The sequence below is a fragment of the Harpia harpyja genome, chromosome 6, assembly GCF_026419915.1.
Source record: "Harpia harpyja isolate bHarHar1 chromosome 6, bHarHar1 primary haplotype, whole genome shotgun sequence".
Lineage (NCBI taxonomy): Eukaryota > Metazoa > Chordata > Aves > Accipitriformes > Accipitridae > Harpia > Harpia harpyja.
In genome coordinates this window covers 27,360,312-27,382,831 of record NC_068945.1, presented here as the reverse complement: position 1 = coordinate 27,382,831, position 22,520 = coordinate 27,360,312, and the positions used below count along the sequence as shown (strand labels likewise).

Here is a 22,520-nt window from a genome sequence, read left to right as displayed (position 1 = left end):
TCTCAGCAGAGGCCTGTTTTCCACCAGAGCTGCTGTTTCACGCTTACTCCCATGGAGGGAGGGTGGGCAGGTGTGTGGTTAAGGTACCAGGTAGGAAGCAGGAGAGCTGAGCTGAGACTCTTTTTGGTGGCCATGGCTGAGTCACTTCACTCATTCTGCGGCTTGGCTCCTTCCCTTTGACACGGGAACGCTACAGCTATGAGTGAATCTGTAGTGCTTAGAGGTTGTAGGGCCAAGGTCTGTGAAGCTCCTGGAAGCAGGCTAGAGCTCTTTGGGTGCCCATGCAGTGCTTCTTTGTCTTTGGTGCCCAGCTAAGCCCAGAGTCTTGTGCCCAGACTGACACATTGGAGGCACATTCTCAGCCCTGCCCATTGTCCTATTCACAAAGTTTGCCTGATCCAGTCTTTCATGAGAAGTAACCCCATGGGATGCAGGTGAGAAGACTCAGCCATGGAGTTTTGATCTGTGGTGATCCAGAGCTTTATTCCCTGCAAATCCCTGGAGACTAAGGGCAACCCCTGTTCCTATAGGTACTACCTTTGCAAACCAATCACACCGAGTCCCTGTGTCTCCCCTTCCAGCTCTTTCTCTTCTTCTCTCTCTTCCTGCCATGCCGCTTGTCCACCTTTGCTTCTTTTCAGCACGGTGTCCCTCCACTTCGACTGGGAGCTTTCACCTCCCCATGGCAGCACACGCTCCATACCAGAGCCTGCCTTGCCTGCTAGCTGTTGAGGGCTTGCCTGGAGCTGCCAGATGCTTGCACCTTCTTAGCTCTCATGGGTAGGAGTTGCTATGGGAGACAGGGAGAAAGAAAAAGTGCCTTCCCTAGCAGCACTAGGAGCCAGAAGTCTTCCATTGAGTGGAGAACACCCCCCTCTTGTGCTCCTTCCTCCCCCCAGCCCCCCTTTAGAGAGCACTCTGCAGAAAGCTGCCTTTGAAGCCCCTTAATTAGTGTCCCGCGTGTCCTGAAGGGAGCCCTTCATTACCACCAGCAAGAGGCACAAATTGGCATGTGTTTCAGGTTTGGGCTCAGCGCCAGAATTTTGTTCCAGTCCCCTCCCTCCAAACCTCTCCAGCTTCCCCCCTCCTCGGCACACATGCATGAACACACACTCACTCTCTCTCACCGAAAAACACATACACACAAGGGATCCTGCCAAAAAAGAGACATCCCCTTTCCAGCATCCCAGATTTGAGGGAAAAAACCCAAATGGCAAAGGTCACTCTGCTCCCTGCCTCCCCCTGGCTTGCTCTTGGCTCTGCTGACCCTTCAACATATGCAACTGCAGGTTGGGGGTCATTATCAGCCCCAGAGTATCTCTCACAGCCTGTGGATGTACTCAGAGGGTGCTAATTAGTGAGAGAAGGGCTGATTAGGTTAGAAATTAAGTGTTTATTTTCTCTTCTTTTTTTGTGTGTGTGTGTAAAAATAGTGGAGCCAGATGGAGTCTCAGGAATGATGGGAGAAAAGGCAGCCAGGAGTCAAAGGAGGGGAATCTGTACCCCATCTCCCCCCTCCTGCACGCACAGGGTCCTGGGTGTTCAGGCACTCTGCAAACTCACAGCATTCCTACAGCACACATGCAGCCACCACACACGCCCTGCGGCTGTCTTGTCCTTGATGGGATTGAGCTGGACTTCTCCTCTCTGCCCAATGTTCTGTAGAAGCTTTTGATGCCTGCAAGAGCCTCTCATCTCCATCACCTCATCTTTTCCAGACCAACCGTAACCCCTTTGTTTCCCCCGCTGTTTTGACCTCAGGTCCTTCAAGTCACTATTAGCAGCAGCAGGCGACAGGTTACGAGCATCACCACCCTTTCAGTGCCACCCCTTGTCTTGGCGGTCTCTCAGACCCCATGGGCACTGTCCCCATAGAGACATCCCACCTCACAGGGCCTTGCCCTGCCAGACTGAGGAAATTCGGTCTATATCCGGCATGGACTTTGCCTCTCCATTGCGAAAGTTGCAACACGGGGCTCCCAAAGCTGATGAGGCATCTGATTTCCAGGAACACCAAGGCTTCTATGCCTGAGCAAACCCTGTTCCTGCCCTGACATCAGGCCATTTCTCCCCTGCACCCTTGCTAGCCTCAGCCTGTTACGGGCTGTGCGATAAGGAAGAACGGATCATGGTATGACTCAATAGCAACTTTGCCTTGCTAGAAGGCTATTCTGTGCTTCCATCTCTCCAGGGAGCAGCTCTGAGGCTGTGAGGGGCAGTTGAAAAATCATCTCCTTCCTTCCACTTGTCCCAAAGGAGATGTCTGGGGCCAGTACTTTGGATGCATTGGACATCGAGCCTTTCTCCAAAGGCCACAGTTTAGGTTGAGAATACTCAGGTCCCAGCAGGCTGGAGGAGAGGGAGGGAAAGAGGCTGTACTTAACTCTGCTCTACAGCTTGCTTTCTGGGGTGGGAATTGTGCTGGCAGACTCCTAAGATGGTGGTGTCACAGCTGGAGGTTGGTAACAAGTTCTTACCACCTTGGGGGGTAAGAACTAGTCACTGCGATGTGCTGGAGGAGTATTTGCTCAGTGGCCAATGTGGGGTTTGTGATCCCTTAGCATCACGGCTAACTGGGATGTGTGGACCCGATGGCAGAGGAGATTCTCTTGCTGACGCAAGCTGGTGAGCCCCAGACTCTTAGTTGCACTTCAGTGCCCTACTAGAAAGTGTCTGGTGCACGGGGGCTTTGTACCTATGAAACAAGAAGTCTGGCTTCTTGGGACAGTGGGAGGGTAGCTAGGGGACCCCCAGCTCCAGAGGTGTATGTGTGGTGGGAAGAGGGGACACGTTTGTGTGCTGGTGTTCCTCAGGCTGTGTGCTCTGAATATAACTGCATGCATGACTGTTTTGCTGTTGCATGAAAGGAGGACATATTTGTCTGTGTACAATTCAGGCCCTATTCCCTTTTCATTGCGACAGTGCTTTTTTACCATGTGGCTCCTGCAAACAGCCGAACAAACAAACAAACACACATGGGAACCCAAACTCCCTATTACCACCACATTGCAGATGCAGCCTGGTTTGGCCTGTATTTCTCCCGTTGCCACAGCAACGGTAAGCCAGGGAGTAAATTAGAATATCCTCTCTGGTGCTCAACACCCCATACGGCAAAATAATAGTGACAGTGTGGAAAGCCTGGTCTGTCTCCCCTACCTCTCCTTCCCAACACCAGTTCAGCAGAGACCCTTCAGAGACCTGTCATATGTCTGTCAGAGCCCCAAGGAGATCACAAGCCTCCTCCGTACGGGACGAGGGAACACCGTCTTTGCTGTGACTGGCAATCACCCTTATTCCCTGCTCCGGTTGCTGTGTCTCCCATGGCGGGTGTTTAGGTCTGAATCAATGTTCAGTGTTCGTGGTCTCAGCTCAGCTGGCTTTTAACGAGTCCTGTCAGCTCCACTAGAGACCAAACAGCATCCAAACCAGGCTTAGCAACCTGCTTCTTGCTTCAGCAAACTCTGCTTACAGCTGGGAGATACAGAGCCTTTAGAGAAGAGCAAAGCAATCAAAGCACATTTAGGACCAAGCCTCCTGTCCAGCTGAGCTCAGAAATACGCTCGCTGGGATGGCTGCCAAAAGGGCTCCACCAGCTACGCTTTGTGTTGGCCTTGGGCACTTCCAAAGTCGGCGATGTGCTTAGGAGAGAGATCTGTCTGCCCAGAAAGATGAGTCCTTGGGAGGAGAGGAGGGACGGCTGTCCCTGGAACGGCTGTGGGGCAGTCCTGTGGAAGGAGGGGAGAAGCCGGACTTGCATTTTTCTACAGGAGCTCTTTCCATGTACATCCTAGTTTGGAGATTCTAGGTGCTACTAAAGCCTTGGAGAACGACCCGCATCCACTTTTCTGCCAGCAGGCGATTATAGTGTATCCATCATTTGTGCCTCCCCCAGCTCTGGCCACGAGTACCTTCATTAGGAATCTCACTGTGTTCTTTGGCTGGATTTCCCCTGAGAATCCAATTTTAAGGCTCCCCAGTGATTGCTAATGTGTAAATACAGTGTGCTTCAGCATGGCAATGTGAGTGCCCGAGTGGATTGGAGCTGTGAACTCTTCAGCAGCCGAAGAACCTCCCCACAGCTCCCTGTTGTGAGAACCACCTTGTTTCACAGGGAGACGGTCGGTGGGAGCCCAGCCTGGCTCCAGGCGTGCTTACAGATCAGTGCAGATGGGTGGACCCCCAGGCCTCCCCATGTTTCTGTGGAGGACAGGGGAAGAGGCAGGAGCGGCCTAAAGAAAAGGCAAAAAGGGCCATTTGATGATTAAATGCGAGAGCACAGCAGCAGTGTAAAAATATACATATATCACAAGCCTTAATTAACACAAGTGAAGGGAAAAGGAGGAAAAAAAGCCACTTTTTAAAGGTTTCATAGAGACTATAAACTGGCAGCAGAGAAAAAAAACATAATACATGCAAATTAATGGCATAAATTTAGGGTTACTTAACTTCACAAATGTTAACAAGCTCATAAAAAAAAAAAGTCATTCTTTCCCAGTTTCCTGTCGCTGTTTGTTTAATTCTCTCTCTCTTTTTTTTCCCCTCCGTTGAGAAGATTATGTTTTCAGTATATTCCTCCTAAATTAATTCTGGCTCTCTCTCTTCCTTCTCCCTCCCTCCCTCCCTCCTTCGTCTCTGTCTCTCTCTCTCAGTGCCTGCCTCTGTCTGTTTGCCTTCCTTTCCTGCCTATCTATCATATTCTTAATGTCCCCATCATCATAATATCTAGTCTTGGATACAATACCGTCTCATTTCTCTCCCTTTTTCCTTGCCTGGCTCTCCCCCGCTCCCACCCCACCCTTCTTCTCTCCAGCTCTCAGCTTTCTCCCCTCTTCTGTATTTTTTTTTTTTGTAGCAGTCAGTATAACTCCAGCCTGGTAATGCTATACACAGCACTGCCAATTTCCAAACATGCGTTTTTCCCTGCCACCGGCAGACAAAGAAGGCAAGGAGCAAATTAAGTGGTCTCCGGCTGAACTGCTCGTTTATCAACCATTTGAATGGCTGTTTGTTGCTGCAGACTGTATAGCCGGAGGCAGAGGTAAGAGCGTGTGGGCAGGCTGCGTCGGTATGCCACAGTCCCACTTTGAAACTGCTGGCACAGTTCCCCCTACACCGTCCCCTTTATTCGAGACTCTGCCTCCGTACAAAGGTGGATCATAAAGGGCACGGTAGCTCCTTGCTGAGCCCAGGAAGTCATGAGCCCTTGAGGTCACGGTGTCTCTGCTTCCCGCGTGTTTCTTGCTTTGCTTACAGATAAAACTAAGTTTAGAAAACTCAGGCAATTGCCAGTTTAGCTCTGCCAAAACTCATTTCTCCAGAAAGAGGACATGCGCCTTTTGTTCTGCTTCTTTTAAAGCCACCAAGGACACCCCAAGTTGCATTACTCGTGACGTAACCCGTCCTGTCCATGATGCTACAGCGTTCTGTTCTTAGGCTCTTGTTCTCATTGCTTAAAGGGAGGATGGTTAAAAAAAAAAAATCTCGTTTTGACTTATGGACCAGACTGAGTCATAGGAAGACATCATTAAAAAAAAAGGGGGTGGATATCATCATTTTTGGCCACAAGCCATCCCTGGAGCTTTCAAAGTAGCCTGTAAATATTACTGCCAGCTCTGTTGCAGTATCAGAGACAGCAGTCCTGGCCAATAGCTTTTCTCCTCAATGGCCCAATTCGGTACTTCAGAATACTGGAGAGCAGAGGAGGAAATCAGTGTTTTATTCAACATAGCAATCTCAGGAAAAGGGAGGTGAAATTACAAGCCGGAGTCCCCGGGCAGCATTGAAAACAAGAAAATCCAAACAAGCAAAGGGAAAAAAAGGAGAAGTCTAAATTTCTCAAAGTGAGAGAAAGGATGTTGGTGGGTGGGTAACAAAGAGGCTAGGAAGAGGAAGCACAGAAGGAGAATCTGTTGTGTTTGGAAGATGTGGGAACCATCAACACAGATGTTGCAGAAGAAAGCAATTGAGAAGCTGAATGGGACTTGCATAGGTTTACAGTTGGGTGCATGCTTAAGTATGTTGCTAAATGGAGACCTGAATGAGTGAGAAGAGAACAAGAAATAATCATGCGGGAGTCCCCGTGCAGTATCAGCCTCTGTCCAGATTGACATCACAGGCTTTCCCACTGATTTAAATCATCGTTTTTCCTGGGTAGGAAATGAGTCAGGGTGACTACAGAGCTTAGGGTTTGGCCTATGCAGATTAAGAGGAGTAGTAAGGAATAAATAAAATACAGCATATGCAAGGGTGACTAAAGACTGGAAGAGAAGCAAAGAACAGCGTGGGGGAAAGAATACGGGCTACGGTGAAGAATGAGGAGGGACTGCCAGACGAATTATTTGCTAGGGCTACCTGATGAAGCCTCTGGAGAGAGATTTAGGGGGATGTGGCATCACTCCCTGGTCATGGAGTGTATATTACCTGGTTTAGTGGGTGAGACATTTATGTGCCCCTGTTAGCTGAGCGATACTCCTTTTTTTCTGTCCTTTCAGCTTGGAAACAGTCTGGAGCAAAGTTTGTTTCTCACTGAACATATTTGCAGCACCTAGGAAACCAGAGGCCCAATATCAGTTGTGGCCTCCATGTACTCTGCTACTAAGACCATCGAAAGAGGCAGAGCAGTGAATACGTGGGAAAAAAAAGATTGAAATCTGGACTGAGCAAGAACAAAGGAAAGGTGGGGAGTTTTTTAAATTAAGTTGTCCCCTATTTTTGATTGCTTTATAGCTTGAATTAGCTTTGGCCTACATAATTAAAATGGAGGATGACAAGGTGCCAGCAGAGACAATTACTTTGTTGGGTTATTTGCATGGATCATCTGTTTGCTGCACGGCTGCTGTAGGAAATGCAACACCATGAGTAGACATATATAATTGTAGAGAGGGGGAATGAATAGATGTGTTTCAAAGAACAAGGAGAATTCTAAATGTCAGCAAAGGGGTATATGACTCAGTCATTGGGAAAATACTATTATTGGATACGTAAGTAGGACTGTACAAAGCACTCAGAGGAGAGATGCTACTAGAAAAAAGGAGAATTAATAAGTGAAGGTAGCATTTGGATAAGTGACAGTGAATGAATGAGATGTGCTGTAAGTGCCACGAGCCAACACAGGGCCTGGAGCGAAAGCAGAGGGAGAATGCAGGGTGAGGGTGGCGAAGGATGAAAAGAGAGGGATCACGGACAACGAGGAGGAGCATTACTGGAGACTGCTGAAACACAATGGAATGGATGAGTGTGTGTTAAAAGACTCTACTTGGCTTTTGGCAGAATAACAGTGACAGTGTTTCTGTTTTACTGAGTCGGGATTAAGGAAATAAATGAGGTGGAACTCCTTGGGAGGAGAGGAAGTGGCCGTGCTGAGGAGGCCCAGGACACAGCCGGAGCTAGGCTCCGCAGAGGTGGGTTAGGCTGCGATGGATGAGCGGTGTGGAGGAATTCTCCCTGTTTTTCGAGAAGAAAAAGCAGTGTTTAATTGTAACAGATGATGTTGTATAGATTACGGACATGGTTGAAAAGAGCAGTGCAGGATCAAGGCATTTTGCATGAGTTCAAGCCAGGCACCGAGAATAATTAACTAATGCTCCTGGTACAGTCGATGACAAAATCGCAGATTTCTTGAGTCCGGAACATATTGAACTTGAAACCTTTCAGTTGCCAAATCCAGGGCACCATCCCAACAGCCCTGTTCCACAGGTCTGGCTGGTCATCCTCACAGCCTGAAAGGCTGTGTGCTAGCACGTTTGCCCAAGCAGAGGCCGAGGAGTCCAGCCACTTTGGTGAATGGATCCGTCCAGTTTGCAGCAGGGGCCAGGGGATCTCCAGTCCTGGAGGAGGATATTTCCAGAGCCTTTAGTTTGGGTCCAGCTGGGAGCAGCACCAGTTCTTATTTTGGTTTTGAAACCTTGAATTTCCAGCAAGCTGCTTTTTTGGCTGGCTTGGGTTGATTGAGTTGGTAGAGAGACAGATGTAGGTGGATAATGGGGAGAGGGGGTGGTAAGTGGCAGAGCTATTGCCTTAGCGAGAGGGAAGGATGCCGTATAAGTACTGCCAGTCCCCATTCAGTGAGCAAGTGGTGAGTCAAGGGTAGATACTGAGTCAGCAAGAAGGCGGACGGGTGGGTGGGTGGGTAGAGCACCCTGGCTAGCTCAGTACAAACCACTCAGCCACACCGTTGCGCTCAGCTCCCCATGGGAAAGTTGCAGGCAGTGGTTCAGGCTATGGCATCCCGGTTTCTCCCCTTCCCATGCAATTCCCTGGGCTGCCTTTCTGAGCCTGTGGGGCTTCAGAGAGGGCCCCTGACCATGGCCTCTGGTGGGCACTTTTTTTCCTTACATGTTCATGATCCTACTTGCAAACACTGCCTCTCTGCGAGGTGTGGTAGTAAAAGAAGAGGAATAAAAACAGCTAATGAAGGTAGAGAGCGCCCTTCGGCCTGTCTCACCCCAAAGATATCATTCATGCAGTCAGGGAGCTGGTGAAAGGTAGGAGTGGGGAGAGAGAAAAGAAAGAAAGAAAAAAAGAAATAAGGTAGAAACGAGAGTGAGAGAGAGAAAATATTTGAGAGATGAAAAGAAATTACCATACGGCAGGATCCTGTTATTCAACCTAATTTTCAAAGGACTGCAGCTGTCGCACTGAGATAATCTGTTAATTATAACAGTCATTGTGTTTTGGCAATGGAAGAAAAAACCCAGGCTCTAAACAAGGCAAGGTAGTGGGGAAAAGAGAGGGGAGGCATGGCTGTGTCAAAATGCATGTCAGATGTTAGCTTGAAATATAGGTGGGCGAGCTGGCCGGGAGGAGGGTCCCTCCCCAGCGGGGCTGAGCTGTGCCGTTGCCTGAGGGTGGTGGATGAAGGGGAGGTGGAAGCAGCCATGTGGAAATACAATGTCCTGTCCAGCATGGAGCTACTCCTCTTGCTGAATCCAGGCAGGCATTGACCAGAGGAAGAGCTTTGAGGTGCAGAAGCGTCCCTGTTAGCCTGTGCTGTCGCAGCATTTCACGGTCACCTGAAACAGCTTCTCCATGTCCTCCCCCCCGCCTCTTTCCTCTGCTTCTGCCCCACACCAGATCAGGACTGCATCTGCCACATTTGAACCACCATCTGTAACAGCTTCTGCTTCTGGTTGACTCTCCATTTGCGGGAAACCTGAGCACAGGGGCTGCCCCATCTTTTGACATCTTGCAGACTAATGACTTGGGGTAATGACACATGACTGTCAGACATGCTCTGGCTGGGAAGGCCACACAAGGGCAGCCCCTTCCTCTCACTGGAATGGTGGCTCAACCTCTGGAGTTTTCGCGCTGGAGTTGTACCAGGGTGGCTGCTTCTTCTACTTGGAGAGAGGTTTCACTGCCAGCAAGGGAACCTCTCTCACAGGGAAGGTTCCCTGGAAGGCGAGAGCACATCGAAAGATGCTGGAATGCCAATGCTTGTGCCCTGCAAGGGTTTGCAGGCCTGGAGGTATCCTCCGCAGGATGACTGGCTGCCAGTGCGCCTTGTGAAGCAATTGCTACCCTCAGCCAGCCCAGGACCTATGTGATTCCTTAGGCTCTGAGTCCCTCCAGCAAGAGACAGTAGTGAGCTGTAATGCAAGGGACTAACCCCCTCCATGCCCCTTCCCTGCAGGGCAGCGTGTTTGGGGGCACTCCAAACTGGCATCGCTGGGTTGCTGAGGATGGATGTATTTAGCATCCAGAAATACTGGAGGTATGCTTGGTTTGAGTGAGGGCATCTCTCAAATACCTTGTGGACCTCCCGTTCACAGCCAGCCCAGCGAAAGCCAGGAGCTGCTGTTGTAGGAAATAGGGCAGCAAGGCATCCACAGGACAGCAGAGGCATCACAGTGACCCTGAGGGGTTGGGGGTCTTCATACAGCCCAAGAATTTCTCCTGGCCTCGTGCCGGACATGCTGCCCTCCCCTGCAGCAATGTCCCGCACACAAACAGAGCCAGTGCTCCCACCCTGTTTCCTACAGCAGCTCCCTCCCATGCACCCAGAGCCCCCACTCCTGCCCTGTTACCTGCCGCAGCTCACACGCACACTCACGCAGAGCTGCCGCTCCTGTCCCTTCCCCCCCCCCCCGACAGCTTGCAGAGAGCGGGGGTCATTCCCTGTCCCCTACAGCAACTCCCTCCCACGCGCAGACGTACAGAGCCAGCCCTCGCACCCTGCTCCCTACGGTGATTCACGTCCGGGGACACATACAGAAGGAGTGCTCCCACCCCTTTTCCTACAGCCCTTCTCCCATACACACACTCGCACACCCATGGTCGTCTCCCGTGATCCATGCACGCCCACGCACAGCCTGCACTCCCATCCCGTTCCCTACGGCTCCTCACCCCCCCCCCACCACTCCCACCCCTTTCTCCACAGTGACTGCTTCATGCAAACACACATACACTCGCACCCAGCGCTTTGCCTGCTTCCCCACGGCAATTCCACCCCCCCCAGGAGTCAGCACTCATTCTCTGCTTCACGGAGTGATTAACCCACATACACACCCGGCCCGCACACCCACCCCATCACCTATAGCAACTCCTCCGCATATACTCCCCCTTTGCCTCGCACCCCCGGCGCCGACCCTGCCACCCCTTTCTCTAGTGACTCACACCCACGCACGCTCGTGCACGTGCACGGGCTGAGCCAGTCTCGCTGTCGCGCTCCCTACGGCAGGTCCCTACAGACAGTCACGCAGAGCCCACGCTCCCTCCCCATCGCCAACAGGAATTATTTCTAAGCCTTTCCACCGTCTCATGTCTGGGCTCATGGGATGACACCAAGGGGAGTGATGTTTCCCAGGCCCCCCTCTCCCCTGGAGGGAGAGCGATGAAGGTGGCTTTATTGCTGCTAATATTTTTTATGGAACCTGTAATCTCCTGACATCCTCTTCTACCTGGAGAAGGCTGTTCCCCACGCCTACCCCCATGCATGCACTCCTGTGGGCTGCTGCGGGCTGTCTGGGTGGAGCTGGTTTGATGCAAATCCCCCTTAATCTTCAATAATCATATTAATATAAAAGGTAACCATTTCACTTTGGAAAACAAAGGTGGCTCTCTGGCCTGCCAAGGAACCACTGGCATATGAAAGACCTTTCTGGCAGTATTTATCACTCTAAAATAAGATTTACGCTTCTAAAGCTCTTTCTTTTCTTTCATGCTTCTGAGCTGCTTCATTTTTCTCCCCTGAGCTTTCCCATTCTCTCTTTCTTGCTGCCTAACAAATTAGGCATCTAATCACTGTTGGGGAGGCGCGATGGGAGAGCAGGGGTTTTATATACAGCATCGTGTTGGGTTTTTTTCATGGTTAGTCTTTAAGCTGTGCGGCTCAGCAAAGGTTTGGAATCAACGGCTGTGCATTTGCTTGAGCCTGGGTGCATGTGTATGGCAGACGGTAACTTCAGGTTAACACCTGAACTCTTCCCATGCCCCGAACTGGCCAAAGGGCAGGACTGCAGAGCAGCATGTCCTTGGGGCAATCCTACAGCCTGTCTTTCAGCCCTCTGCCCTTCCTCTGTGCAGGGCCCCATCATTGCTGGCTGGAGTTTGAGCGCTGTGAACATCCTTGCAGCCGTGTCCTGTGAGAAGCAGCTGAGATCCTGCGTGGTTTTGTGGGCTTCCTCACCGCAGTGTCCTGCTGGGATCCTAGTGCTTTGGGCTTCCTTCATGTCAGGAACAGCTGGAGTTTGGGAGCTGCGAGCAAGCTCCCTGCTCATGGCAGGGCCAGCCCAGCTTTCAGAGGGATGTTTTTCTCCCAGCAGGCACTCTGGATTTATATATGGTGAAACGAACCTGCCCAGAACTGAACCACGAGACTTCTCTTGTGGCAGCACTCTGCCAAAACTCACAGAGCCTCTAATGTTGAGGGGCCACCCTTCAGCAGGACCCACTGATACTGGTTCAACCCCTATAAGGGATGGAGTCTTTGTCTGGTTAGTGACATGGAAACACCTTTTGTTGCATGACTTTCTAGGGTGGCTCTACAGCTTTTTTTTTCTTTTTATGTTTCTGCCTAAGCCAGCTCCTCTGTCCTCTAGATTTTTGAAGCTACAGGGCCAATTTCGAGCAAATGTAAAGTTGGGATGGATCTTAGAGATGCTGAGATCTTACATGTTTCATGAAAATAGGAGGATAAATTAGAGAAGAGAGAAAGCGAGAGAGAAGCCTCCATAGAGCCCCATTAAAGGAAAGAGAGCTGTGTAAGCTCAACCCTTGGTGGACATCAGAGAAGCTGCAGTAGAAGACATTCTCTCTCTCTCTCTCTCACATACATGCACACGAATGTCTTCCATGTCACAAATCCACAGGTCATCGGGCTTCCTGCTCCCTCTTCTCTCGATCCCAAACTTCTCAGGGCTTCTGGAGCACCTTTGGGAACAGCCACACGTTCTTTGCTGCATGATTTGATGGTAACTCCTGCAATAAATGGGAGCATCCCTGGAAGCAGTGGGGCTGAGAGGAAAGGGGCTGCTGTTGTGTAAGTGCCACACCAGTGCTGCGAGCTTCTCCCACAGCACTGTCCTCTCACTATAGCTGGGGCAAAAGCAAGGACCATCTCTGGGTGGTGATTTGAAGCAGCTGCAGTGATGCTCAGACCAGTGCGTATTACAGAGGCTATCCAGCAGGTGTGGAGAGTCCCTTCAACTAAGGCACCAACTCCCAGTACCAAGCACCCCTAGGAAAGGCTCCTTTTTTCGGAAAGTGGTTAGAGAAATCCTGGAAAGACCTTGAAGCCAAGAGTGGGGAGGCAGAGCCCCTTGGGGATGGTGTTTGTGCCCTGAGGCTGCCAGCAGCAGGCAGTGCACTGAGCTGGGAAGAGGGCTGATGCCCAGATGCAGCACAAAGTGTAAGAAAGCAGCAGGAGCTTTGGCCTGGTTTCGGGGTGTCCCCAGAGGAGCCAAGAATGTTTGGCAGGTTTTTAATGCATGCATTTCTAATGGGAGGCTCTTAACACCGTTTAAGCAATGGTAGAATTAAGTGCTGGCTTTTCCAGTGCACTGGGCCCCAGGAGGACAAGGTTGACAAGGTCAGAATTTCAGGCCCAAATTGCTGCTGTATGTGGGTTTTCTGGTTGCCATTTTACACCGTGGCCTCTAGACCTTGTATCCTCTCTCAGTCATGGTCCTTCCACCCCCTCAGCCCCCAGCTCCTCCCTGTCCCTCATGTCATGCCTGTCCACACTTTCAGTGGTTGTATTTTAACCTGCCCTCATACCTGGCCATCTAACTAGTGACTGCACTCCTGTGTCACCCCCCCCGTGCTACCTTGATCCCCAAGCCAAAGGGTTGTCTGTGGCTATCAGGACATCCAGCTCCTAAATCAGATTTGGGGCTCTCCTCCTTCTATTTCGCCCTCCCTGCTGTCTCCTCTGAACAGGGGAACCATCCCTGTGGCCTTGTCCTCTTCTCCAAACACTCTGGTGCAAAGAAATGCCAATAACATTGAGGTATCCATTAGTAGGGAATAAACCAGAAGGAAATCGTTGGGACCTCAGAGCTGATGGGTTGACTTTGTGCCAGCCAAGGAAGGTACAGCTGTTCATGGGCACAATGCCACTACTGTTCCTTGATGCTCTCGCATACATGAGGATGGCCAGGAGCCAAGGGCACGTTGTAAGAGCCATCTTGGGTTACAGGGAAGAGTGTCGGAACCCTACAGCCAGGTAGGCCCAGCACATGGGGGTGGTGACCTTGCACCTGCCCTGTAAAACAGATCCCATGTCCCAGCTTTTCCCCTCACCTGTAATCACAGCCTCCCTCCACACTAGGCTCTCCACAACTCGTGTGTCCCCCTTCCTTGGCTCTCCTCTGGGCTGGAGTTGCTTGCCCTTGCTCTCCCTGCCCACCCTCCATCCCTGCATCTTCTTGCTCTGTTGCCTGAGAAGCAAGGGAGGGAAACAGCCAACTCCACTGTCAACACCTTTCAGGCCAGCAGAAAGGACAAAATATTGCTTGTGGTGTTGGACTCCAACGCTATCTGATTTATGTTCATTTGGCTCTAGACAGTTGAGGGAGGGCATGGTGCTGACCTCCATCCCTGGCCTCCCCTTGCCTGTGAATTGCCAGTGTCAGGGAGCCGCTGCTCCCTAAAGGGCAGGGCATGGCCATGGTGGAGCTGGAGACCGGCATTCCTATGGCATTGCTCCGGCAGGGAGTGACGGCACTGGGCTGAGCTGAAATGGAGTCCTGAGCCATGGGCAGGGGTGGAGGAAGCCACAGATTGGGCTGGCCTCGGAGCCCTTAAAACCAGTGTGATAGCAGGGAGACAGGAGCCATTGGGGAAAGAATGGCAGGGTCTGCATATTTCTTATACGTAGCCACCTTGGGGACCCAAGGGGAGCAATGAGTTTGGCTTGAGGAATGGCTTTGACCTTCCTTTGGCCTGTGGCTGAGGCAAGGTTGCACAGCCAAGGTGGGAGGTAGATAGGAAGCGGGTCTTCTCTGCGTGGTCCCCTTGCTTTTGACACAGCAAGGATAAACACCACCTTCATTTCCATCCACCCCCTAACCCAGCCATCTCTTTCCAGGCTGCTAGGACATCTCCCCTTCCCAAACCCTCTCTGTGCTGCCTGAGTGCAGCTCCCCGAGTGGGATGGGGTGGCTCTCAGTGATTACTGGGGCTGCTGCAGAGGAATGTGGTCCTGGCCTCAGGGTTTCTCCCTGTGCACCATGAACGAGCTACAGCAGGCAGTGATGACTTCAGCACAGCGTTTGGAGCAGCCTGCCCTACCAGAAGGGGTCAAAGCAAGGGGGCTGGGATGTTCCTGTATGGAGTTGGATATTGTGCAGGGTATTTGGTGAAGTGAGACAGGCCAAAGCATAATGCTCAGAGAAGGACTCTGGCTAAAATCTGGACTTTTCACTGCTTGCTGAGGGGCTGCCCCTGGCCTCTCCCGGGGTGGACATGCTTTGGGCACCAACGTGCAAAAAGCATGATAGTACCTGCCATTCTTTTGTTCAGTGGAAGAGACTAGGCAAAGTGAAGGAGCATTAGAGGGCAAGGTAAAGGGACAGAGATGGTGTGGGGGATTGGCTGTATCTCTGCATGCCATCACCTCTGGAAAAGGTGGGACAAAGCAGGGGACTGGCGCTGAGGAATATCAGAGGTCTGTGGGTCCCAACCTGTGGCGAGCCAGATGTGCCTCCTATCTGATGCATCTGGGGAGACAGTGTCAGGAAATTATTTCTCATTGGATTATAAGGCTGAGAAACAAAGCAACAGACTGTAAAAACCTCTGCCTTCTGCTTCAGTGCTGGCTGATGCAAAGCTGAGGCAGCAGCTGGAGGTCGTCATATGACAACCATAAATGACATGAGTTTGGTGGCCTCAGATGATGAGCTGTGGGGAACAGAGGCTTTCTCTCTGTCTTTTCCATTGGCCTAGCTCTTCCCCCTCCCCTTCCCTTCTCCATCTTGGCTTTACTTTTTGGATTATTGAATATTTAAGTGTTTCTCTGTGACACTATCTCTGATCCTTTAATCCAGCTGGCCTGGTAATTCCACAGACCCAAATCAGCTCAGATTTCTCCACAGACATAAGCCTTGTTCCTCAAGGGTTCACTCCTCCTCCATTTATCTTCCTTCATTTTATTTCTGCCCTCTGTGTCTCTGTGCTAGAAATTGGTTCGCCTTTCGCAGCAAAAGCTTCGGTGATATCTTTAGTGAGCAGCCTCCCCCCAAAATAAAAGGGGCAAGAGGGGACCTATTTTTCATTAACTAAGAATCCTTTTCTCTGGTTTTTATTGTCTTTCTCCTCAAAATTAAAAAAAAAAAAAAAAGAGAGCATAGTGCCCACATGTTTTATCTGCTGTATGAAATTATTTCCTCTGCACCGCCTGAGGACATCCCTGCCAGGCTCCTGTCAGCACACTGGGAGAAGGGTTGAACCTGTAGCCGGAGGGAAGGGTGCTCCAGGCTGCCTTTCCCAGTCAGAACCAGGAGCTTACCCAGAGCCCAGAAATACATTGAAGCAAATGTCACTTTGCTGCTGATTCCTGCAAGGTGTCCTTTCCCACAAACGGGCAGTGTTCATAGCCCCCAAGGGGAGGTGGCAAAGTAGGAAGGTAGAAGCTGTGCACCTCTCTTTGGTGGGGGTAGGTGGGTGATGTGCTCCAGCTCAGAACTGCTGGCATTGCTGGGTGAGAGACTGGAGGCTGGTATTTGACACACTACTTACACCTTGCCCCCCGCCCCCAGCATGCTCAAGCCAGGCTGGCTCACCTCAACAGCTTTGTCCCTTCACCAAGAGGCAGGAACAATTTTTAGAGCACAAGTGGTTACATGTGGCTTGAATTATTTATCCCTCTTGCATCAAGGAAGGAAGGAAACAAACAAAAAAGTGTTGGGTTTTTTTTTTTAAGAGGGAAGGCTTGTCTGCATTTTCCCTGCTTCGTGCATTCTGTGTACATCATTTTCAGGCAGCTGAAAATCTGTGGCTTTGGCTGTGCTTGGGGCTTGCCTTTGTTTACACTAGGAGTTTTGAGCCACCCACAATAACAGCCTTATGTTTCCTACCCTCCCTCCCCTTCCCCTTCTACCCCCACGCTGCTGCCTTCCCCCAGGTCCCTGGCTGTGATCACATTACTTAAGGGAGCCTCGGTACCCTTCTGCATACCCCTGATACGAGATTATACACCGCGAGGGTTCCCTTCTCAAAGGCTTATCAGCATGGCAGGCAGTACCACTCCTCTATTCCTTGCACCCCCCATAACGCGGTCTCTTCCCCATCTCCCTCTTCTCATGAAACCTTGCTGTCTATACTCTTATCTCAAAGACCCCTCCAACTGATGCCTCTTCTTGTCTCCTGTGTGCTTTCTTTTCCAGATTCCAGTGACAGATGGATCTCTCTCGTGCGCACTTGCTCTTTCCCTCTGTATTTTTTGTTTTCGACATGTTTGATCTGAAGCTCTGAAGCTTCTCGGAGGGAACCCGGGAGAGAAGGAGGAGAAGGAGGAGGAACTGAGGGAGCGTGAGCGACAGAGGAGGCAGCCCTGCCTTGTTCTTCCAAATCACACCGTGGAGGGGCGGGGCAAGACTAGAGAGGGGGGAGGACTTGGGTTTGTTTTGGGGTGGGTTCAGTGTGGGTGGGGGGTGGGTGGGAGGGAGAAAAGTGGAAAAGGTGGTCGAGTCGCTCATGAGCATCAGAGAAGATTCGTTATCCTCGGTCTGAATTTTTGTTTAGAAAAGAAGCACAAGGTAGTTCCCTTCCAGACCAATCATCCATGCTCATAGCTTTTGGGTGTGCTGGAAGCAGATTGCACGTGTTCCCCCTGCTCCATGCTCCTGGCTTGACCCAGAGGGCAAGAAGAAATAATGGTGACGACACCCGATAGGACTGGGGTGCTCATGCCCTTCCATTGCTAAACCCCAGTTACTGCCCCTTTCTCTTCCCTCTGCCCCTTAGTTTCCTTTTGCTGTGGTCCTGAGATTTGGGGTTGTTTTTTGTTGGGTTGTTTGTTTTTTTTTTCCATCCTGATGAGGGCACCACTGCAGACCATGATGTGCCTGGGGTTGTGGGCAGCTGCCCTGCTCTGCTTGTTTTCCCCTGGCACCGTGCGAGGTGACTGCTGGCTGATTGAGGGGGACAAAGGTTATGTGTGGCTGGCCATCTGCAGCCAGAACCAGCCCCCGTACGAGACGATCCCCCAGCATATCAACAGCACGGTGCACGACTTGCGTCTGAACGAGAATAAGCTCAAAGTGGTGCTGTACTCCTCCCTCAACCGCTTCGGCAACCTGACTGATTTGAACCTGACCAAGAATGAGATCTCCTATATCGAGGATGGGGCTTTCATGGGCCAGTCAAACCTCCAGGTCTTACAGCTGGGCTACAACAAACTCACCAACCTGACAGAGGGCATGTTGCGGGGCATGGCCCGTCTCCAGTTCCTCTTTGTGCAGCACAACCTAATTGAGCTGGTCACCCCTACTGCCTTCTCTGAGTGCCCCAGCTTGATTAGCATTGACCTGTCATCTAACCGTCTCAGCCGCCTGGAGGGGAACACTTTCACCAGCTTGAGCAATCTGATGGTGTGCGAGCTGGCTGGCAACCCCTTCAACTGCGACTGTAGCCTCTACAGCTTTCTTAACTGGCTGGCGCTCTTCAACAATGTCACCAAGAACTATGACCGGCTCCAGTGTGAGACTCCACGGGAGTTCGCTGGGTACCCGCTCCTGGTACCTCGGCCTCACCATAACCGCAATGCCATCACCATCTTCCAGTCCATGTGCAGAGGTGGCACCATCCCTTCCCTCTCCAGGGTCAACCCTACCCCTTACACCCCTGACTCCCAGCGAGACCTGGACGAGGGCTCAGCCATCAGCCCTGGGGACTTCCTCTCAGTCAAGCCTCCAGCCTCCTCCACCACTGACTCCTCCTTCAGTCCCAGCATCAAGCTCCATGATGTCACCATTACCTCAGCCATCCTGATGGTAACCATCCCCATGCCCTACAGTAAGATGTATGTGCTGGTCCAATACAACAACAGCTACGTTTCTGACATAGCAACACTGAAGAGCAAGAAGGAATATGTCACTGTCAACAAGTTGAAGGCCCACACTGATTATACTTTCTGTGTGGCCTCCATCCGCAACAACAGGCGCTACAACCACACTTGCCTGACCTTTGCAACCCGGAGCAAAGGCAGGGAGGACCCTATTTCCAGTACTTCCACCACCACACACTATATCATGACCACCCTGGGTTGCCTCTTTGGGATGGTCATTGTCCTGGGAGTGGTGTACTACTGCCTGCGGAAGCGGAGGATGCAGGAGGAGAAACAGAAGTCCCTCAATGTCAAAAAGACCATTCTAGAAATGCGTTACGGATCGGATATTGATACCAGTACCATGGTCCATCCTTCCCAGAAGCTGGGTGAGCCACCAGTCATCCCTGTCTCACGGATGTCCTCCATCCCTTCCATGATTGGGGAGAAGTTGCCCCCATCAAAGTCAATGGAGGCTGGGATGGAGACTCCTAAAGTCACCACCAAAGGTAACTACATTGAGGTGCGGACTGGTGGTGGGGATGGGCTGGAGCGAACCCAGCGGGATGAGGACCTGAGGGAACTTGACAATGGGCAAGGCTCAGCTGCTGAGATCTCTACTATAGCCAAGGAGGTAGACAAGGTCAACCAGATCATCAACAACTGCATTGATGCCCTCAAGCTGGACACAGCCTCATTCCTGGGTGGTGGGACTGGTGTTGACTCAGACATGGCCTTTGAGTGCCAGTCCATCCCAGCCAGTTCCTCGGGTGGGCTAGAGCGGCCTAGCTTTCTTTCCCCACCCTACAAGGAAAGCTCCCACCACCCTTTGCAGCGCCAGCTCAGTGCTGATGCTGCCGTGGCCAGAAAGACCTGCAGTGTCTCCTCTAGTGGCTCCATCAAGAGCGCCAAGGTCTTCAGCTTGGATGTGCCTGACCACCCACCACTCAGCAAGTCTGACTCCAAATACATTGAGAAGGGCAGCCCACTCAACAGCCCTTTGGATCGTCTTCCCTTGGTGTCCCCGGCCGCCATCCACCACTTGGAGGTCAAGCCTTCTTACCATTGCAGTGAGCACCGTCACTCCTTCCCGGCCCTGTACTACGAGGAAAGTGCTGACACTTTAAGCCAGCGGGTGTCATTCCTCAAGCCACTCTCCCGGTCCAAGCGAGACTCCACGTACTCCCAGCTCTCCCCCAGACACTACTTCTCGGGCTACTCCTCCAGCCCTGAGTACTCATCAGAGAGCACCCATAAGATCTGGGAGCGATTCCGGCCTTACAAGAAGCACCACAGGGAGGAGGTTTACATGGCGGCTGGGCATGCCCTGCGGAAGAAAGTTCAGTTTGCCAAGGACGAGGATCTGCATGACATCCTGGATTACTGGAAAGGAGTCTCTGCTCAGCAGAAGCTGTGACTCTCCCTCGCTCTTTCCAAGGAAACAATACAAAACAAGACACCCCCCCCCAACAACCAGAAAAAAAATATGCCACTTGACTGTGAAAAATAAATCAACAACAAAATACTCCCGACAAATACAAAACTGACAAAATCGTTTCTTAAAGTTTACAACAACAACAGAAAGCTCTCACACACACAGACACACACACACAGACACACACACGCACATGCCGAATTGTCTCTACTGTGTTATGGGGACCATTGTTCTGCCTGCAGATGGTTGGGAGGAGCATCCTGCTCTGACACTGTGGTAACAACACTGGAGTGTGTGGGGGGGTGGGAATGGCCCGGGAGAGGGTGGCAAGGGTGGCAGTGGTGGCAGGGGAAGGGCAGGGATGGACACTCACTGGGCATGAAACTCAGCTGTGAACTATTGCTCTTTCTGTCTCTGTCGAGGGCTGATTTTTCTTTTGGGTGGGAGGGGAGGGCTTTGGTTTAGAAAACTTCTCTGCCCACCTGATACACCTGCTTTTCCAAATCTTCCATCACTAATTTTTCCCTCATTTCCTTTGGCAGTGGAGGCTTTTCTCTCTCCCATGCCCTTCCAATATAGGTGGGATCTGTTGGAAGTTCTCTGGCTTCTTTTCCTTTGCCTTTCCCTGCTCTTCTCTGTTAAGGCTCCCTAGGCTTTCACTTTCTGTCTAGATACTTCACAAACCTCCACCCTCCTCAGAGGAAGGAGAGGAGGTGTGAAGGACCAAGGGAGGTAGGACCTGCCATACAACAGGCTCTGTGCCCTTGCTGCTCTTCCTCCTTTCCTTCTCCTGCCATGTTGTTGCTGATGAATACCAGGAATTCTGGAGCGATGGCCATTCTTCAAGTCTGCTCAGAGCCAGTTTTCTGCCAGTTGGTAGGGGTATGAATGTGCTCTTTGGCATGGCAAGCCAGGTCCTCAAGGAGTGGTGGAGGAAAAGGCAGGAAGGTCTGGTCTCTCAGAGGTGTCAAGGGTTCCCATCTCTCCACAAGTGTCACAGGTCAGAGGTCCTCCCCACCTTACACACCTATGCTCAGGCTGCCCTTGTGCAGTAGGTTTGATACTCTCTTTTCATGTCTCCCTTACTCTGAGGAAGGGACCTGGAGAGGAGCTCAGCAGAAAAGTTCTACATGAAGCTTCTGCAGCTCTTCCCAACTGACTTGCACCATGGGGTGTGGGATGGGTGGGTGTGCCTGAGAAGAGCATCGCCCAACTTCATCGCTTGCAGGTGGATGCGAAGAATAGGATTTCAGTTGCTCACCTCACTGGGTTGACAGAAAAGCCATGAAGTGGTTTCCTCTTGAATAGGCCATGGACATTCTGGCATGGATAGGAGACAGCCTAGGGTGAAGGCAGAAGCACAGGAAATAAAAGGGATGTGAGAATGGGGCCTGTGAGTAGTCCAAGAGGGATGGCTCCAGAAGTTCCCTTTGTGTGTGCAGCCACACTGCGTGTGCTGGGCTGGAAGAGGATACCAGCCTCTGGATGGCAGTGTTCCTTTGAATACTTAGAGGCCCTCATGAGAGTCACAGCAACATATCACCTCCTAAATCTTCCACCTCCTCATAGCTACCTGTGACAAACTCTTCTTAGGGATCCTTTAACGTCTTGGCAAAAACCCGGTTTCACTTGCTAGGTCCCAACCTCTGTCCCTTGGATAGAAGATCTGCCACAGAGTTGGGAATGAGCCTACTGCTGAATGAGCTACTTTTTGTCCCATTTCTGAGCAGCCCAACGAAGCACAGTCTTGGCACCCTCTCCCCCAAAGTTTTCTTGTCAGGCAGGGGTGCTGCCTGCTGACTGTGTCTTTATGCGGCACAGTGGGCTTCCTCTCCATGAGCTGCACACCCCAATTCTTGACAATCGTTCACCTCTATCAGGATGAGGGTGAGGGCCTGTGTTGTGTTGGCCTTTCCTAAGTGGCTATTTCCTTTTTGAGGTGCTCCTCAGAAGCCCCATTGTTTTTGGGTGCCCTGGGAAAAGGATGAGGGTGTAGGAGCTTCTCTGGGAGGTATTTACATGCTGCCTGCAGAGAACCTGCCCGTTATCTGTCAGGTAGTAGCACTGCCAGCTGTGAGAGCTGGTTTCTATGCCACAGGTGACCTGACTTCATCTTCTGTAAGTGAGAAGCAGCAGTACCAGAGCCTGGTGTGCGAAAACCAGAGCGGGGTTCCCCAGGGTCTAAACCTGTGAAGATCCGTGGGGTTCCTTCCTTGTAGGGATGCTGATGGTAACAATCCTAAGCCACGTCCTGATCCCATTGCTTCAGCCTCCTTCAGCCTGCTTCCCCAGTCAAAGCATCGGTTTGCCTTGAGTCCAGAGGTGTTATTCATGGGACTGACTCCACACTGTAAGAGCCAGTCCAACCCAGAGGAAAGGTGTGTGTGCACACGTGTGTGTGTGTATGTATGTGTAGGAGCATGAAGGGAAGTCACATCGCTGCTGCCAGGCATCCCTCTGTGTTGGGACGATGCAGCAAATCAAGACAGGTAAATGCTGTGAGAGATACTTAGGCACAGCAGAGACATCTCCAGCTACCACATGGAGCAGGCCCAGCGGTCTTCCAGCGTGGCAGCCGTCCAGGCAGGAAAGACTAATGGC

At 51.4% G+C, this 22,520-nt stretch overlaps 1 protein-coding gene and 1 long non-coding RNA gene across 4 annotated transcripts in view; both read left to right on the top strand.

Annotated features, from left to right (window-relative positions):
• The window catches only part of LOC128143607 (uncharacterized), a 51,910-nt gene extending 34,871 nt beyond the window's left edge, over positions 1 to 17,039 (top strand). For 2 of the 3 annotated variants that reach the window (XR_008235814.1, XR_008235812.1), the window contains one exon: positions 16,824 to 17,039. This is a non-coding gene — a long non-coding RNA (uncharacterized LOC128143607). Of the gene's footprint in view, positions 1 to 6,491; positions 6,677 to 16,823 lie in introns of all 3 variants that reach the window. The other variant, XR_008235813.1, reaches the window with a different exon arrangement.
• A 76-nt stretch (positions 17,040 to 17,115) lies between these two features.
• Positions 17,116 to 21,278, top strand: ELFN2 (extracellular leucine rich repeat and fibronectin type III domain containing 2). The gene has a single exon (XM_052790966.1). It carries the CDS (start codon positions 17,475 to 17,477, stop codon positions 19,899 to 19,901), a length of 2,427 nt encoding a protein of 808 aa, XP_052646926.1. The 5' UTR covers positions 17,116 to 17,474; the 3' UTR covers positions 19,902 to 21,278.
• Positions 21,279 to 22,520: the final 1,242 nt, after the last annotated feature.